General features: G+C 31.9%; 1 protein-coding gene across 13 annotated transcripts in view; it reads left to right on the plus strand.

The window, feature by feature from the left end:
• The window catches only part of LOC117171515 (CUGBP Elav-like family member 2), a 979,205-nt gene that overhangs the window by 907,652 nt on the left and 50,707 nt on the right, over positions 1–20,846 (plus strand). For all 13 annotated transcript variants that reach the window (XM_033358892.1, XM_033358936.1, XM_033358918.1 and 10 more), the window contains one exon: positions 19,315–19,517. In XM_033358892.1, the coding sequence (XP_033214783.1) occupies positions 19,315–19,517 (203 nt within the window). The remainder of the gene's footprint in view (positions 1–19,314; positions 19,518–20,846) is intronic.

Genomic DNA, 20,846 nt, shown 5'->3' on the forward strand with positions numbered 1-20,846 from the left:
TAAAGTATTGTGCAATATAATAATCTGTTGTGCAATATTGTAAGGCACTACAGAATATTGTAAGGTATTGCGCAATATTGTTGTAAGGTACTGTGCCACATTTCAAGGTACTATTCAATATTATAAGGTAGTGTGAAATATTTTAAGGTACTGTGCAATTATGTACGATATTGTGCAAAACTTTGAGGTACTGTAAGATATTTTTAGGCGCTATGAAATACTGTAAATTACTGTGTTATATTGTCAGGTACTGCGCAGGATAATAAAGTATTGTGCAATATAGTAAAGTACAGAACAATATTGTAAGTTACTCTGCAATACTTCAAGATATTGTGAAAAATATAAGGTATTGTCTAATATTTTAAGGTACTGCACCATATTTTTAGGGTTTTAAAAATATTGTTAGGTACTGCGTAGTATTATAAAGTATTTTTAAATATCGTAAAATAATATTATGACAAATTATAAGGTATGCCATATTGTATGGTATTGGCAATCAATTTTTTTTCTCTAGTTCCTTCCGTTTCCCTTTTTTAAAGAATTCCTTTTTTCCCCAGTTTTCAAAAGCTTTCCCTGCTTCCTCTTTTCACCATTTTTCCTTTTTTGCATTAACGCGAACTAAATTATTATAATCTAATAAGGAAATCTGACTGTTATTGAATAAAACTTAATTCTTTTTTATCAACAAATTTCCTCACTATATTTTTGGTTCAGGATCTAAAATTAAACTCTCTTCTGAAAAGTTGACTTGAACTCAATGCAACTGTTTTTGTTTTAAGGTCTATCTTTTTGATTTAGAAAATTCGACCATTTGGTCAAAAATTCATATTTTTAGGTTAAAAATTCAATTTTGTAAGGTAAGGTGCAATATTGTAAGTTATTGTGAGATATTGAAAGTTACTATGCAATATTGTAAGATATTGCGCCATAATCTTGTAAAATATTGTGCAATATTTTAAAGTAGTGTGAAATATTGTACTATAGTGTGAAATGTTGTTGTAAAGTATTGTGCAATATTGTAAGGTACTGTACCGTATCGTAAAGTATTATTGAATATTAAACCTTAATTGTCACTCGGGGTCCAATGGACCCCATGCTTATTTTAATCGCGAATATTTCTATAATGCCCACTTCATTTTTTGCATTTTTTTTTACTATATTAATATCTGGATTTTTTTATATGAGCAATAGCATATTGTTCTCAAGGCTTTTAGGAACATCCACAATAAGTTTCAGGTAAGTCTATTCAAAACTCTAGAAATTATCTACAGTTTTCTACGTTGGGGTCCAATGGACCCCGTGTGACAATTACCGATATTCGTTGGACCTGTGACAATTGAGGGTTAATATTGTAAGGTACTGCATGCAATATTGCAATGTAATGTGAAATAGTATAAGGTAGTACAAAATATAACAAGGTACTGTGCAATATTTTGAGGTATTGCTCAATATTTTGTAAGGTATTGTGCAATATTTTCGGGTATTGTGCAATATTTTTAGGTATCGTGCAATATTTTCGGGTATTGTGTATTATTTTAAGGTAGTGTGCAATATCGCAAGGTAATATGCAATATTGTAAGGCAGTGTGAAATATCATTGTAAGGGACTGTATAATATTGTAAGGTACTGTGCAATATTGCAAGGTACTATCCAATGTTATAAGGTAGTTTGAATTATCTTAACCCTAGATGGTCACCGTGGGTGAAATTCACCCAAACAATTTTTCAAACTTCATAGAGTCTGTTAATTACTTAAACTTTGCTGGTATCTTACAATATTTTAATGGGCAATTCTGGTGACAAAAACTATTAAACCTTTTCTTAAAAACCTTCAAGAGTACCTACATATTTTTGTTTAGATTTTTAAAACTCAACATTACTGCAGGATCTTAGTTTTTGGAGCTTGGGTTAATTTCACCCACTGTGATCTATATGATATTCTACTCAAGTGTGACCATCTAGGATTAAGGAACTGTGCAATATTGTAAGATAGTGTTAAATATTGTTGTAAGGGACTGTATAATATTGTAAGGTCCTGTGCAACATTACAAGGTACTGTTCAATATTATAAGGCAGTTTGGAATATTGTTGTAAGGTACTGTACAATATTTAAAGTTATTTTAAGGTACTGTGCTATATTACAAAGTACTTTTCAATATTTTGCAATTTTTGAAGGTATTGTGCAATATTCTAAGGTCTTTAAAAAAAGTCTTGACTGAAAATTAAAGTCAAAAGATCAAAATTCTCAAGAGCAACCCCAGCTTTAATTTACTGCCCTAGAGCACTGAATGTTTTAACGGTGAAACTTGGCATACGTATGTATGTAAGGATATTTATTCAGCGCCGAGAGTATTCTCAACCCAGAGAATCCGTCATCCTAGAGGAGCCTTATCCCAGCCCAGTCTCTATACCTACACACGCTATAAGTATGCTAACAGATTACGTTCGCCGCAGACCGCGAGCACGGCAAAGTTCCACACAAACTTCGTCGACGACGTGCTTCGAGTCTCGACCGTGTATACTGTATATAGAAACTCGGTAAGCTTCTTGCGAAACAGCGATTTTTACATTTTAGTATTCCTCATACGCACCCATGCCAGGCTAGTTTCACTCCTCGAACGGCGATTATTGTTGTTTCCCTGCTGAATAATAATTATCGCAATAATTCCTCATAACTTTTGAGAATCGCGACGCAATTAAAAGAGTTAGGAAAAATATCTTGCAGTTGCCATCGGCTCATCTTTGGCTTGTTTTTGGCTCGCTTCTGACTCGTTTGCGACTTGTCTGTGACTCGCCTCTGGCTTCTACATCAAACTTCAAAATTGTGTAGAATTGCCTACTTTTCGCACTTGTAGCACAATATACTATTATTGCTCTAATTCTAAATTATATCGGGGAATTTTCTAGAAGAGTTATAATTCTGAGTTGGTACACGAGATTTCAATAAAGAATTATAATTTGGATTGTAAGATGGGGAATTTTCTGAAAGCCTTGTAATTCTGATTTGGATTTTAAAGATAATCTCGGTTTAAATTCGGAATTATAATTCTTTTCTAAAATTCCCTGTTCTAAATCAGAAATCTTTTAAATATGTTCAAATGTTTAGAAATCTTTTGAAATTTTTAAAAATGATTTAAAATCATTTTAATATTTTGAATGATGTAATTGTGAAAGTAAAATTGACATTTGACTGGTAGAAAATCGGGAATAGGCAGGAAATTAAAAATTATTTATCAAGTAGATACCCTGAATATCGTATTATAAAGTATTAAACAATAATGTAAGACGTCGAAAATATTGTAATGTATTGTGTAATATTGTAAGGTATATTGCACAATCTTTTTAATTGGAGATTCTACTTTATTATATGCTTGGTTCAAGATCCATTTCTTTTGGTTGAAAATTCCACTACTTGGTTAACAGTTGAACTACTTTTTCAAACATTCATTTTCTTGGTTGGAAATTTATTTCTTTAACTAAAAATTTAACTTTTCCATTTTTGGCTAAGAAATTGACCGTTTCTAGCGAAAAATGCAAGTATACATTTTTCGTTGAGAATGCATCTTTTATGGTTGAAGATTCAACTACTTGGTTGAAAGTTGAAGTACTTTGAAAAGATTCGTTTTTTTGGTCTTGGCCTTTGGTCGAAAACGCATTTTTGTTGAAAATTCAACGGTTTTGTAGAAAATTCTTCTTTTTCACTTTAAAATTCCACTTTTTTCTTGAAAATTCGACTTTTGGATTAAAAATTATATTATTTTTGCAGGAAACTTAACTATTTGTTTGAAAGATAACTTTACCGTTGACAATTCATTATTTCGGGCTGAAAATTTAATTATTTTCTTGGAAATTCTTTCTTTTTGGTTTGAATTTTACTTTATTAGATTTGAAATTAAAATCTTTTCTAGTTAAAATATTACCTAATACACTTTTCGTTAAAAAAATCATTTACTTTAATTTTACTTTTTCATTTTGTTTTACCATTTACTATTTATTTGAAAATTCAAAGGTTCAACGGAAAATTCGCGTGTTACATGAAATTTCAACTATTTGGTTGTGTTGTAAGGTATCGTACCATATTTGTAAGATACAGGACATTAATTTAGAGCAGTGTACAGTGTTAAGAAAAGTAAGTTATTATTTTGTATTGTACAATATTGTAAGGTATTGTGAAATAATTTGAGGTAATGTTTGGTATTGTAAAATATTTTACGGTATTGTATAATATTGTACGGTACTGCACAAAATTGTAAGGTATTGTTTGGTATCGTACAATATTTTAAGTTATTATACAATATTGTAAGGCGTTGTACAATATTGTAAGGTATTGTACAACATTGTAAGGTAGTTCCCAATAATATAAGGTATTGCTTTGTATGGTACAGTACTGTAAGGTACTGTACAATATTGTAACGTATTTTTCAATATTGTAAGGTACTGCACAATATTTTAAGTTATTGTTTCTTTTGTTTGTATTTGTACAGTATTGTAAGGTATTATTCGGTATTATGGAGTATTGTAAGGTATTTTACTATAATGTAACGTGTTGTCCAATATTGTTACGTACTGTACAATATTGTAAGTAATTGTTTTGTATTGTACAATAATGTAAGTATTACACAATATTGTAAGGCACTGCACAATAAGGTATGAGATTGTGCAATATTTTAGGTACTGAACATTAATTTAAGGTCGTTTCTGATATTGTTCAGCATTGTAAGGTATTGCATAGTATTGTAAGGTATTTTACAGCATTGTAAGGTATGAAACATATTATAAAATATTGTACAATATTGTAACCTATTGTCCAATATTGTAAGTTATTGTTTGGTATTTTATAATATTGTAAGGTATTGTTTCTTTTGTTTTTATCTGTACAGTATTGTAAGGTATTGTTTGATATTATGCAGTATTGTAAGGTATTTTACTGTAGTTCAACGTGTTGTCCAATATTGTTACGTACTGCACAATATTGTAAGGCACTGCATAATAAGGTATGGTATTGCGTAATATTTTGAGTACTGAACATTAATTTAAGGTCGTTTCTGATATTGTTCAGTATTATAAGGCATTGTGCAATTTTGTAAGGTATTTTACAGCATTGTAAGGTATGAAACATTATAAAATATTGTACAATATTGTAAGGTATTGCATTGTATTTTAAGGTATTTTTAGTGTTTTTTAAGGTATTAAATATATTGCATAATATTGATCCTTTAAAAAATATCCTACAATATTTTAATGTATTTTTAAAGTAATTTTCCAAGAACGTAAAATTATATTGTAGCCAGTGGGCAGTGTGCGGCGATTCCCACACGCTGAGGTGTTTTATCAGTCCTAGGCGATAATTTATGTATCCGACGATAAGATAAGCGAAGTCTGAAATCATTTTTTCCACGAACAGGCTCAAATTTCGAGTTTTAAATGAAAGAACAAGAAACGAACCCACTGAGATGGAGGCAATCATCTTTGGCACGTTTTATGTCATCTTTTGACGCGTTTATTTTTAAACGCTCCGAGAATAATGCGACTGAGCTGGAAAATATACTCGCAGTATTGTTTTATTTTTCTAGAGCGTGGGCTAGCTAAAGTGTTCTATTCTACTTAAATTCAAACTCGAAGGTACTATTTACCATTCTTAACTACCGCAACTTCTCAATGTAAAGTAATTAATATACAATTTTAGAAGCCGGAAACGTCCATCTTATCGGAAACTCGTTTCGACTCTCGTACGATATCCGGTTTCTCTGGCTCCTTCCGCCTGGTGACAATAACCTGACCTAACGACAACTCTTTCCTCTATGTTTCTTTCTTTCTCTATTTTTATCTTTTTTTTTTCTTTCTTTTTTTCTTTTCTCATCTTTCTCGCTCTTTTTCTTTTCAACTTTATCTTCTTTTCTGGTTAGCTTCGCCATTATTCTCGCGGGACTGAAGTGTCGAAACATCTCTTGCATACTGATCTGCGGTTGCTTTCAAGGGCCTTTTGAATACTGCTGTCGCAACTAAGAAAACATAGTCTGTTGGTTTTTGTCTAGTTATAGACTCAGAATAGTATTTTTACGGAGCTTTTGTTACCTCTCAGATATGAGGCGAGGAGGGGTGAATTTTTTTGGATTATTTTTAAATACATTTCAGAGCGGTTGAGAAAAGATTATAGAGGATGGATCCGCGTCCTGTCGAGAGAAGCGCATCGACACTCTTTATTTTCCTGAAAATGTTGTAGGTTGAAGATATTATGAAAAGGATTTTGAATTGATTTTACAATAAAGTTTACCAGTATATTTAAAAAGAAAGATTGAGGAAAAGAGACTATTTTCATGAAAATCAGATTTCATACACTTTTTCCGCATTCGCCTCTTTTCCTTTCTTTCTTACATTTTTTAGGAATTCCTATTTTTCTCCGCGGTTTTAAGAAAATTCCCCTTTTTCCATTTTTTCGCGTCAATAATAACTGAATTAATAGAACCCAATAAGAAACTGTAACTGTTTTTGATTGAAAGTTAATTCTTGTTTATTGAAAAGTTAGGCTAAAATGCATATCTTTTGATCGAAAATTCAACAGTTTTTTTGAATAGAAAAATCGTCTTTTTGAATTGAAAATTCACCCTTTGACAGAAGAGTCATATTTTTTTTTTTGTTGAAATTGAATTATTTTCTATTAAAAAGTCTACTATTAAATTTTTGGTTTAGAATTAATCTATTTTTCTTTCAGTATTTGATTAGAAATTTAATTATTTAGTTACAAATTTAACTATTTCTTTCAAAAGTGTCTTTTTTTAGTCGAAAGTTCAGCTGTTTTGTTGAAAGTTCGTCTATTTGGGTAGGAAATTCGTCCTTTTGTTTTAAAAAGTAATTTTCGTGTAGAAAACCCCATCTTCATTGGTTGAGAATTCATCTTTTTTGGTTGAATGTTAATTCTTTCTAATTAAAAAGTCTACTATTATTTTTCCGTTAAGAATTCATCTTTTTTTTTATTTTACTTTTGTATGAAAATTTAATTATTTTGTTCCAAGTTCAAGTGTTTTCTTATAAAATATTTTTTGGCAAAAAATGCAACTATTCGGTTGAAAGTTGAACAAATGACTTCGCACAATAAGGAGAGTAAGTGGCTTTCTATGAAAAATTCGAGAAAAAAAATTTTTTATTTGAATTTTTGAACATACAGAGCGAAAGTTTGAATGAAAAAAAAACTAAAAAATGGACAGTTTTTCGACAAACACTTGTCAAAGTTTCAATTTTTACATGTATTTTATTAGAAAAATGCTTGTTTTAGTGAAATTTTTTTTTCCCCCCCAAAAACTCTTAGATATATTTGGCTAAGAGTTTCACATTTTTTCGATCACTTTCAAATAAGTAGAGGAAGCAATGATAGCAAGAATAAGTCTTTGAATTAACTTTAAGGGATGTTTTTACATCCCTTAATCATTGAAACTAGGGAAATCGCATTCCTTAATGAACAAAAACGCAAGGGATGTTCTGATTAAAATAAAGCTGTGAATAATAAGCTTAAAAGTTCATGATAGATAATTATAAGGTTAAAAGCTCATTCTTTTCGGGCAAAAGCAAAAATTTTTAGATAAAAATAATTAATGCTTTTTGGTTGAGGATTCAACTAATTTGTTGAAAATTTAGGCATTTTGATGAATTTCATCTTTTTCGATAGAAAATTCGTTCTTCTGGATTACAAATTCATTTTTTTGAACAAACTTCATATTTTTTGGTTGAAAAATAATTATTTTTAATGAAAAAGTCTATTGCTATATTTTTGGTTAAGAAATCATCCCGTTTGGTTAAAAAAACGTGGAATTTCATTGGCTCGAACCATTCAGTTTGGCATCCGAAAAAGGGCTGAACATTGGTGCTGTACATCTTACGAGAACTGAAACCCTTCAAAATTTTTGAAAAATGGTGACAAACCCCGTGTGGAAATAACCCCATTTGGTCCTATTACAATTTGGGCACTAATCGGTGACTAGTCGGGATATTAATTTTGATAAAGTACCCAGCCAGGGACTATTTGGGCTTTTTGTTGTCAAAAAATCAGTCGGGGCCTGGTTTGTGGGTGGTCAAGGGCTGCTCGGGCCTTTTTGTTAATTAATTTCCGTGCGGGTAATCTTCAGGCTCTGGTCGGGAACCAGGCTAGTTCCCCATTTGAATTTCTACACGGGACATGGAAAAAAATCAGTTTTTTTAATTGCCTCATTCCGGTTTATTCTATGTCCCAAGCACTTATACAAGGATTAAAGTAATGGAAATTTTCTGCAAAATGAAAAAAAAATCGAATGTTTATCTCTAAAAGTTTGGGATTTATGGTGATAATTTATGGTGATAACAAAAACATTGCTCTAGATCTTATAGAACCAAAATAATGGTCTTTTGAATATGACCCTTTTTTATGAAATTTTGTTTAACATCAATTTTATAAATAAAATTTCTCGTTTTTAAAAAGAATTCATTTCCGAAACATTTTGAAATGAGTTCTTTTGGAAAACGAGAAATTTTATTTAAAAAATTTGGCTGGTAAATCTTGAGCAATAGATTCGAGATATGATAATTAGGGCTGAAAATGGGTAAGAAAATTGTATATTCCGAAATGTACCTTTAAAATTGAACTATTTTTTAGAACATGTAACTATTTTTGGTTAAAGCTCAATCTTTCTTGGTTGTAAATAAACTTTTTTGTCGAAAATTTAATATTTTAGCATAAAATAGAGTCCCAAAATTTGTGTCCTAAAATACAGGCCTAAAAATTCGGATTATAAATTAAAATTATGAATAAAATTCCTACCATTGAAGTCGTAAAAATGGGGTCATAAAATTCTCAATTGCGAGAGTTGGTTACTTGGTTTGTTACACCCGCAGGCCATAAAAGTAGTCTAGGATCATAAGGCGTTGGAAATTAGGTCGTGAAATGAGTTGGTCATAAAAGTGGATCCTAAAATATAGGACGCAAATTTCCGATTATAAAATTTTAGTATTATACTCTACAGTTAAAATGTAAAAACTGGGCTGTGAAGTGGGTCATAAAATTTTCAATTGTAATAGAGTTGGCATCTTGGTTTGTCACATACTCAGGACATAAAAGTACACCAGGGGCATAAGGCCATTGGATTTCGGTCATAAAATATTTAATCGTAAAATCTGTTGGTTATAATAATCGTATCCTAAACTATAGATCACAAAAGTTCGTTGATAAAATTGTTCTGGAAGAGTGTTAAGCCTAATAATTCCTGGGTCATAAAATGAGGTCGTAAAGTGGATCACAAAGTTTTGATCGAAAACGCTCAGTGGCGTATAAATCGGTGTTATAATTCAAGAACAAGGTAAAAATTCAAATCTATAGGAATATTGGCACGATCCATAAATAAAGAGATATCTGCTCTGCTCAATCATCTTCAAGAGCTTCTTCACACTATGACAACCAGGTTTACGATGATGGTTCCTAGGTTAGAGTATTTGCATACATCGATTATTCATCCCTGCAGAAACCATAAATATACAAGTGTCTGATAGATACAGTGTAGCACCTGGCCTAAAATACAAACGCAATATTAAGTACCAGTAACTCGGGAGTGGCTGATTTATTTAGAGAAGAGCTATGATTTATTTAGGCACGAGGGAGAGATTTCAACGACTGGATCCGATCGTTATTACTCATTGATAAATTTTAGTTGAAAATTTTCACAGTAAAAAATTCAATTTGTTTTCCTTTATTCTTTTACAACTGCAATAAAGGAATGCTACTACTTCATCCTTTTTTAATATTCTCCTCGCATTTTCCGACTCTTGATCAATATGGACAGCTTTCCAAGCAAGGTAATCGAGTGTCGTAAACACCATTGAAAATGACGACATTCTGAGTTATTATCCCAGTGTGTGTAACATCAGAAGATAACTGTTTACAAATACTTTCACGTTTCAGCAGTAAAGCCCTTTCGTTGCTACCTTCCCAGAGAATGGAAAGACAACTCAAGTGCTTCAGATTCGCAAGTGAATTGACGACTCATCAAAGAATGCATAATTCTCTTGAAGCGACATTCATCTTGACATTCCTGAATTTTATATTGTCTCTTTTAGGATCTGAATAGTAAAGTCAGCTTTGCAAATTTTATGACCGCTTACCGAATTGAATTTGGTCTTTTTACAATTCTCATTGTACTTCTCAAAATGATGTATCGCTCTAAAACAAATTCGACAATTTCCGGAACCAAACATTTTCTGACCTCATTTTACGACCCAAGGTCTAAACGTACGTTGTAACCTAAATTATCTGAATGAAAGTGTTACGAACGGTCATTTTTCGACCTTGAATTTATGGCATTATTTTGTTGTCTAACTTTTATGACCATGATTGTGACGTGCCTTCATAATTCTCACCGCACTTCTCAAAATGTTGAATTTTTTTTAAAACAATTCCAGACATTTCGAAAACCATATTTTATGACCGAATACCTACTTACCCACATTTTACGACCCGTTATTGCTACACTTTGACTTTATTGTATGGTTTTATGATCCAAATGGAAGGTTCTTTACCGTTTTTATTGTACTTATTAAAATGGACTGTTTTCTAAAAATTCCGGAACCTGACATTTTCTGACCCTATGTTTCTGGCAATCTTTGTGTCTATCATTTTCCACCCAATATTTAGAGTTGACATTTTGTTACCTAAATTTTATGGTCAACATTTTTACTTCTAATTTTTACCTTCATTCATGAAATGAATTATTATCTAAATGTTAGGACCAGGCTTGTGAGGTCTCTTTACAATTCTCATTGTACTTTTCAAAGTGATGACTCGGTTTTCAAAAATTCTGGAACACAACATTTTCTAACCCACTTTTTCATCCATTTTTCTTGGCTCTAATTTAATGCACACTATTTACAACCCAAATTTTATTGACGAAATTTTGTGACCGTATCTTGCGATCTACATTTTACGGCAAAAATTTTTTACCGTGGATTTGTAGAATGATTTTAGGATCTAAATTTGATGACCAGGATTGTAAGGTTTCTTTATAGTTCTCATTTTACATCAAAAATTGATGTATCATTTTTGAAAAATCTTGTAGTCCAACATTTTTGGACCCATTTTCTAACTCCATTTTCTAACTCGAATTTTATAATCGACATTTTTTGACCTTATTCTTTTACTAAAATGTTATGTCCTCTCATTATCGACCTTGAGTTTACGACATGCTTTTGTGATCGAAATTTTATGACCAGGATTGTAAGGTCTCTTCACAATTTTCATAGTACTTCCAAAATTATTAATCGTTTTTCAAAAATTCAGAACATTTCGAAACCCTAAAATAATGAGTTGAATTTAATGCTTAATATATTTATAACCCAAATTGTATATTCGTCATCCACGGAACGTAATATGTGTTTTCAATTTTGTTGTTAAAAATTGTACAAACTGGCATTTTTTTATGTTGAATTAAAGACATGCTTTTATAATCTCAATTTTATGACTGGGGGTCTAATGTCTCGTTACCGTTCTCAGTATACACCTTAAAATTACGAATCGTTTCTTAAAAAATTCGGTACATTTCGGAATATACAATTTTCTGACCCATTTTCAGGCCCAATTATTATATCTCGAATCTGTTAATCAAGATTTACCACCCAAATTGTACACTTGACATTTTTGACCTTATTTGTGATCTGTATTTTTTTACCTTGAATTTCTGGAGTGCCTTATAATTTTAATTTTATGACGAAGATTGTAAGGCTTTACTCAGTAGTAACTTAATTGAATTGAAATTGCAAATAAATTAAAAACTCAATTCGAGTAAAGAATAGGTCACAAAGTTGAAGATAAAAATTGTCATTGGTGTTATAGTCACATAGAATCTTTTTTAAATTGCCGCCTGCCTATACTTCCGTTCACTGTACTGGAATTCTACGATGGCCAAAGATCTCCACCCCCGGAGGTCTAACTGACGTCATTTCCTGTTATCTCTCGTCAGAGACATACTAATGACGAGAAGCATGCCAGATCTGGCGCATATTGCACAAGCACCTGAGTCCGTAACTGTTTTCCTTACTTGGAATCACCATAAATCATTAGCAGTATAACAGAAACGCAATGTGTGAATTTTTTAAAAATCTATGGTGTTAACTGAGGGTTAATTGAGGTTAAATAAGGTTAATGACCTTCTAGACGCAATAACATCGCATTTAAACATCTGCAATGCGCTTCTGGTAATATTTTTAAATTTTGTTGCAGGGGTCGATCGGGGGTTAAAAATAGTCTTGACAGTAGTTAGGTAGGGTTTAATATGTATTAATAATTTTTTGAATGCAGAAAAACACTACTGATAAATTAACCTAAATCCATAAAAACAATTGCCTTTTTAGAAAGGGGTTAAATACTGAAAAAGAGACTTATTTTACAAAATGATTTGAGCTGAACATCGACTTGGTCCAAAAATACTGGCGCATGCCACTCATTATACAATCGTCATAATAATAGTTATTTTCCGGTCAGGTCACACACACACACACACACACACATTCCACTAATTATAGTAATATTATCCATGCTCTGAGAACGATTTAAATTGCAATCTAAACTCTCGTTCATCTCTGGAATAAAGAGAAAAAATTATAGGTTCGAGGGATTAATTCTACTTTCTCTCTCTATAATTTTTTAACCCCGCTATTCCTATAGAAATGCAAAATTCCGAAAGCTTTGAGAACAAAATTCTGAGTAAAGAATTTAACTTACAGAGAATTTATTTCATTTTTAAATTGCAATCTTTTTCTTTTAACATCTCTATTTTGATTTAACACCAAAAGACAAATGGTTAAAGAACCTCTTTGTAATATCTTAGGCTTTAAAAAAAAGTTTCGATTTCAGGTTTAAACACTAATTGTTATTTAAACTTTTTTCTGAACCCCTTTGTCTAATTTAATTATAACCTCGTTTTAACACTCGTCTCTTATGTTCTGCCAATCCTCCTTTCTTCTGCCAATCCTCTTCTCTCCTCTGCCAATCCTCGTCTCTCCTCTCTTAGGTAAATCCTCTGCTCTTCTCTTGTCTACCATTTCTCTTCACTCCTCTCTTCTGTCGATCCTCTTCTCTCCTCTTTTCTTCCAATCCTTTCCTCTCCACCGTAAATCCTCTTTCTTCCTCTCTTTTGCCAATGCTCTTCTCTTTTCTGCCATTTCTCTTCTGTCTTCTCTTCTGTCGATCCTCCCCTCCCCTCTTTTGTGCCAAGCCTCTTCTCTCCTCTGTTATTCCGCTTCCTTCCTCTCTTTTGCCAATCCTATTCTCTCCTGTGTTGATCCTCGTGTCTCCTCTCTTGCTTCCATCTTCTGGTCTTCTCTTTCCTACCATTTCTCTTCTCTCCTCTCTTCTATCTTCTTCTCTCCTCTTTTCTGCCAATCCTCTTTTCTGTTATTCCTCTTCCTTCCGGATATTCTGACAATCCTCTTCTCTCCCAATCCTCTCCTCATCCCATCCTCCCCTCTCCCATGGTTCCAGCGATTTCAAAGGATCTTAAAGAATATAGAGTGTTTGAAAAGCTTCCGAGGAATTTCATTAATTTCAGAGAATTTCTTAGAATATTCTAAAGAACTTTCGAAACATTTGAAGGATTTTTTTTTTAATTTCCAAGTTTTCCAAGATTTCTTTCCTCAAAGGTGTTAAAACATAATATTAACACTTTGAATTCGTGATTTATACTCGCCTAACCCCTCTAGTTGGATATTCCAATTTGTTCACTTTGAGGGACTCAGTTAAACGCTCTTAATTTAATTTAAACACCGCTCTCTAATTTTGCTTTGTGTCTGAAAAATGTTAATTAGAGTTAATAAATTTGTATGTGACAAATGAATTCACTTTCACGCGACGTGTCTCGACTGTCGCATTATTCAATTATCGAGTCACGAAAATATCGAGTTTCTACTCATTTGCACCTCATTCAGGAACGAATGGAATTCAACCGCTCTCGATAGAGGAAGCATTCTCGACAGGGCCTTGTGCTCGATGATTAACGAACCAGGAACACGTGTTGCGATTTACCTGTTATCTAAATTGCTGCGTGCATCCGTGACATTCCAAATTTCAATTAAATGCACATCTCCGGAAAAACATTATCAATAAAGCGCACGAGTTTCCCTTTCTTGAAAGTGAGGATAAAGTACTTAAAAGGGGTCCAGAAACTCTTTAATTTCTATTCTTAGTTTGACCAATGCTTTCTAGATGCTTCTAGAAGCATTATGTTTGTCAGTAGTTTTGGTTGGTGTTAAATAGGGGTTAAATGGGGGTTTCAATGAGGGTGTTTTAAAGGAGTTCAACATATTTCAAAGTATTTTAAGTATTTCAATAATGTTTAATAGATTCCCATAATTTGAAGTGATTTCACATAATTTTAAAGGTTTGGGTGTAGTTGAAAAAATTCTAACGAAATTTTCAAAAGTTTCAAAGGATTTCAAAGGATTTCAAAAGTTTCCAAAATTTTTGAGATACTTTAGGGTACTTTAAAAGATTCCATAGAATTTTTAATAGATTTCAATAATTTCAAGACCTGTCAAAAGATTTGACAGATCTCTAAAAATTTTTTAATGTTCCAAGGAATTTTAAATGGTCTGAAATATTTGAGTAAGTATTAAAATATTCCAAGGAATTTTCAATAGATTTCCATAATTTAAAGTGATTACAAATTTTTAAAGATTTTAAGGCATTTTAAAGAAATTACAAAAATATTAAGAGATTTCGAAGGATTTTAAGAAATTAAAAATTTGCATGCGTGATACATATTTCAGTGGATTAAAAAAATTGTATTTGCAAGAATTGATAATTTTATTCGGTTTCAAAGATATGAAAAAAACGAAAATATTTTTGAGTTCATTTGGAATTCACCCTACATTCTGATTATTTTATCCTGAATTCTTTTTAATTCTTTTAAATTCTCGTAATTTTTTAATTTATTCGAATTCTTCTCAATTCATTCACCCTGGATCAAGTTGATTAAAAATCAAGTTTTTATGTAAAGTAGATGAATTTTAAGGAAATCTGATTAAAGCGCACAAAGGTTTTTGAATTTCTTTATAATAAATGGGGGTTGAATTGTAGAAAAGTCAATTTGTAGAAAAAATTAACCCCTCACAAAATAAGGGTTAAGTCCAGTTCAACCGGTGTTAAACCCCACAAAATAAATTGTAAGCCCTATTTAATAATGCTGAAGTAATTATGGCTTAATTATAGACAAAAAAACAAGGCTATAACCCAGTTTTATAAGGTGTAAAAACGGAATTAATTTATCAAATAAATTTTACAATTATTCAAATGAGTCAACAGTCTTTCTCTGCTACTTGGAATTAAAAAAAGCGAGAAGTATGTGCAGGAATGATGCTTAACCCCTTCGCTGAGAAGAAATGCAATCGCGATAATTTTGTTATCGCGATAAGCACGTGGCCATTGGTGTTGTGTATATAAGAAGTTGCAATCTGAGAAGGCAAAAGGAGGGCTTAAGAACCTAACCTCATATTAAATTGTTTGCTCTGGAAAAGTGCATCGAACTCTTTCTGCTAAACATAATCTCCCCCTCCCCCCTAACCCCTTCCCATTCCACTCCCTTTATATTTTGCAATGGCTGTACTGGAAGATCCTTATCTACTGTCAGTTTCGTCTTTTTATCGCGCTTTTAAAAGCTGCACTTTATTTCCTACTTGCAGAAAGTATAGTAAAAAGTATGAAGAGGAGTCATTATGAGCCCTAGGGTTAATACAAGTTCCAAGTATCATGAGATTCAGGGTTAATTACACTGATTTATGAGGTTACATTATTTTATTAATTTTTCTTTTAATTTATAATCCAAATTTAATTTGTTGATGTTTCAACTCCGGTTTAACCGCCTTTTTAATCATGGATGTCTTCAGTTCCTGAATTATTATTTAAACGGAAGATTTTTGCTGGTTTGAAACTTAGCTTTTAATTTCTTGACTTAATTACACTCCAAGTCCCATATCATATCAGTTTCGGGGGCTCTCTCGCACTGGCCATGTTACTAATTCGGTATACTCGACAAAGAAAACAGGCAGGGCTACCTGAACCAAATCCAATTGGAATGCATAATATTGCGCAGTATACTCGACTGAATACTCGCGCATTGCGGCCTTTCCGAGACGAGAATCGCAACCGTCTCTCGTCCTGCCTCCTGAGAAACTACATAGGCCACCATTTCTAGGAATAACAAAATCGGACTAGCTTATTTGGGACCTGGAGTGTATGAATCCATTTTAACCACGGGCTAAACCCTCTTTAGTTTCTGAATAACAAATTTTAGTGACAACTATTATTTAATTCTAGGACTACTTCAGTTGGATTTTAAGCATTTTTAATTTTAACCCCACATGTTTAATAGTTAACCTCATTTAAACCGTATTATGAACAGTATTGCAAAGTTTTTTTTACAATTCTCATTGTACTTTTCAAAAGTCTAAATCGTTCTTTGAAAATTTCCGGACATTCTGGAACCTAACATTTTCTGTACCCAATTTTTCTCACTCGAATTAAATGCATAATATTTAGTAATCAAATTTTATAGTCTACATTTTCTGACTGTATTTTGTGACACAATATGATGCATCGTTTCTTTAATTCAGGAACTTCCGATACCCAAAATTTGATGACCCTTTTTATGACCTAATTTGTGTTACTTTAATTTTATTCCCAACATTTACCAACTATATCGAGAAAAAAAATCCATCTCCATGCCTGTCATTTTTTATCGGGCATTCAGTCCATATTTTATGACCCACATTTTATGCGCAAGTAAATTACGAACCGTAATTTTTGACCTTGAGTTATTGACAGGATTTTATAGTCTAAACTTTATGGCCAGGATAATAAGGTCTCTATAAAATTATCATTGTACTCCTCAAAATGACAAGTCGGTTTCTCAAAAACGGGACACTCCAGACTTAAAAATTGTATGACCCGTTTTACGACCAAACTTGCGTGACTTTAATTTATTGTCCAATATTTATCACCTATATTTTATAGTCGAAATTAAATTCTAGGATTGTTTCAATTCAATGTTGAACATTTTTATTTTAAACCCACATTTTGCAATGGTTACCCACATTTACCCCCTCCCCTTAACCTTATTTGAATATCTTCATAAATTTCGTAATACATGAAATAATTCATTCTTAATTTTTTTTATTCTTTATTCGAGTGAGGAAACTGGGACAGATTATTCCTAGTTGGGGTTAATCCTCGGGTTAACCGATAACTATGTGGGGTTAAATGGGTTGCAAATAAAAGATAATTTAATTACTTTGCATGTGCTTCATTGTTTGGAGACATGTAGTAAAATAATACACTCTTAAGGGTTAAAAGGGGTTAAATTCAACCTTATTTGTGATCAATCCATTATTTTGAAGAATGGTTAAGTATTCTATAAGTAGTCAGTCATAATATTTTCTTTTTTAATTGGTTAATTAATTTTTAATTATTGAAGGGAGAGATTAATTATAAGATTGTTATTTGATCCGAAGGATTGGCTTGTTAGTAATTTTTAGATCCCGTGATGTAAGCAACATTGTGGCATTAAATGTCATGTCGTGACTTCATGGTATAAACTTGATGAGTTAGAAAATAATGATTTTGACATTGCAAAAAAATTTTGTGATGCAAAACTTGGCGATAGTCCATATCCTTTATATATAATTGTTCATTGGCAGTTCATTATTATTTTTATCTTTCATTGAACAATGAAAAAAATATTTATAAATAATTTTGAAAAATATTAATTTAATAACAGTATATATTTAACACTGATTTAATACCTTTTTAACCCCCTTTTAACCCCGCTCCATTACTAACTATAAAAGTTCAAATTTTTGTTACAATTTCTAGTTTGAGTTTTCGGTTTTAACATGAATATCTTTCAAACCCAATTTAACCCCATTGCAAGTAACGTTAAATAGGGATTAATAGCAATTAGTGTTGATTTAAATTCATATAAAAATTTCAACTCAAATGTTAATATTTTATAAAATATTAATAGTAGATTATTGATTTAATTACCTACGGAATGTTTCAATAATTTTCAAATTGCCTTTTAATTTTTTTCAAATTATCACTCCGGTAGAATTTTTTTCATCAGGAAATAAGTCCTGCCTGTAGGAATTTTAATTATTTCTACCTTTAACCGCTGCAATTAACGCATTCCTCGTAGAATTTTCCACGTAAAAAAATGCTATCCAACCTTGTCCGATAACCACTGAAAATTCGATACTACGACCGAGTCTTCGCTGAGACCGTCTATCAAGGGCTTCTCGCCGGGTACGAAATTAATTAAACCAATAGGTAATACCAGACTGGCGAATGGACAGGGCTTTCCCTCTGAGTACACTCTTCCATCCCTTTTTTATGATTCCCACTTTTATACGAGAAAACAGAGAATATCAATTACAAATTTCTTACTACAAGTAATTTTTGTAGATGGTTAAAAATGATTTTTTATCTATAAATAGGGTTTGATGATTCAGTAGCTTTTTCTTTTGATAAAACTAGGAGTTATTAATATTTTTCACAAGTTAGGGTATAGAAATAGTTCTATTTTTTGCAGTTAAAGGTGTAAAATGTTTTAAATCAATATACTGGTCTTGAAAGACTCCACACAACATTTAAACACTATTTATATACCGGAAAATTGTTGAAACCGCGGTTCCAACTTATTGCAGAGCCGAAATAAAAATACTCAACCTGGGAATGAAAAAGGTTAAATTGGCTGTCTACATGCTTGCTCTACCCCTACTTCCCAACTTTCCCTCACGCAGGACTCGGACTGATTGCAAAATTTAGAATTTTTTACATGGAATCTGTATTACCATCCGTCTGGTGCTTTTCCCATTAAGCTACTAGAGAGATTGAAAGAAATGTCCTTTTTCAGAAACCATCAGTTACCATCTCTGATGATAGAACAGATTCCTTGTAAAAAATGACTTCTATTAAACGTAACACCTTCAAAAAGATAGCAGGTGTTTCTGAAAAAAGATTCTTCTTTTGATCTCTCTAGTAGCTTAATGGGAAAGGCATCCGGCAGGCAATATGACGTTCTGTGGTTCGATTCCCAGCGGAGCGATGGAGAAGGTTTTTTTTTTAATGTCATTTTTAAGAATTTTTTTTCGTATTGTATTTCTCGTAAGTACGATCAAAGGTTCTAAAAAAATGTCATATTTATCTTGGCTACGTTTTAGAATTTAGATTATAAGAGTCAATTTATTTGGTATAAATATCGATTTTTAATCGAATTACCAGTATTTTAATGGAAATTAAATTTTTTTGTTGCAGAACGAAAGCTATTTGTTGGTATGCTTTCGAAAAAGTACACTGAGAACGATGTTCGAAACATGTTCGGTGTTTTTGGGACGATAGAAGAATGCTCTGTCTTGCGAGATAATGGACAAAGTAAAGGCTGTGCTTTTGTCACTTTCTCGAGCAAACAGTCAGCCATCAATGCTAGCAAAACCCTTCATCATTCGCAAACAATGGAGGTGAGTTAAAGAAATTTCTAGTATTATTCACATTATAAAAAAAAATTGGAATATATTTTAATTCATACAAAATTAAAATTATTCAAAATTGGTACGAGGTAATATCAGCTAAAGTATGGGGCTAAAGTCGGCTAAAGTACGGTGTAAAGTTGGCTAGAGTACGGGGTAAAATTGTCTAGAGTACGGGGTAAAATTGGCTAGAGTACGGGGTAAAATTGGCTCAATGACGGGGTAAAGTTGACTAGTGTAGGGAACAAATTCGGCTAAAGTACAGGGTATAGTTGGCTGAATGCGGGGTAAAGTCGACTAGTGTGTATGGGAAAGTCGGTTAGAGTACGGGGTAATGTTGGCTAGATTACGGGGTAAAGTTATCTAAAGGAAGGGTAAAGTCGACTGAGGAATTCCTCCACCTCTCAAAATCCGGTTAAAGTGTTCAAATTTGATTATTTCTGGGAATATAAATGAAAGCATAATTTTCTCAGAAGTAAGGTAAAATCCGTGGTTTAAAATAAAAATGCCGATTTCAAATGATTGCTGAAAAAAAGAATGATTAATTTTTGATAAGGTTTAATTTAAGACTGAAATTTTAAATTTTATTTTCTGCGATGGTTTAATTGTAATTTATTGTTAATGGCATAAAACCGTTACGATGACAATAATTATTGTCGATTGGGCGCGTAACTTCTTGGCTCCTGATACTTGGCGCTTTCAAGTGACTAATTCAATTTTACTCCGACACGACTAGACTTTCTGTCTAGCAAAAGACAGTTTGCTAAATTAATCAAGTGAAGATTTATGAAATAAAGTTGATCGTCGAGCCAGAAGAAACTGTTATTTATTTAGTCAATAAAAAGCGTCAAATTATTATACACGCAATTCTAATCCAGATTGCGAATGTCTCGCGAATTTCGATGATTATAAATAAGGGGGTAAATGTAGAATTAAATAAAATTTAGGCTCATTTCTTTAAATTGAAAAGTAAAAAAATTGTTTTTAAAGAAAGCTCTGCATGTAGTTTTAAAATAAATTGCATAATTCATAATAGTTTTAAAATTGATTTTTAGACCTAATTCAAAATCGAATTCTGAAAAAATAACTTGTTTGTGAACCTGAAGAATGGGATTTAATCAAGGTTTTAAATCTACAAAACAGGGTGAAATCAAACGGTAATTTTTCTTTTACTTCGAAAGTTTCTAATATCTATCTGGGAATTAAATTTATATTAATTGAGGATTAAAAGTTAAAAGAGTGGTGTTAAAGTCGGGGTTATTTGTTGTAAATTCGAAAATAGTTTTTTAGTTCCTAAATAGAGGTTAACACTAAAATAAG

Source organism: Belonocnema kinseyi, chromosome 1 (assembly GCF_010883055.1).
Source record: "Belonocnema kinseyi isolate 2016_QV_RU_SX_M_011 chromosome 1, B_treatae_v1, whole genome shotgun sequence".
NCBI lineage: Eukaryota > Metazoa > Arthropoda > Insecta > Hymenoptera > Cynipidae > Belonocnema > Belonocnema kinseyi.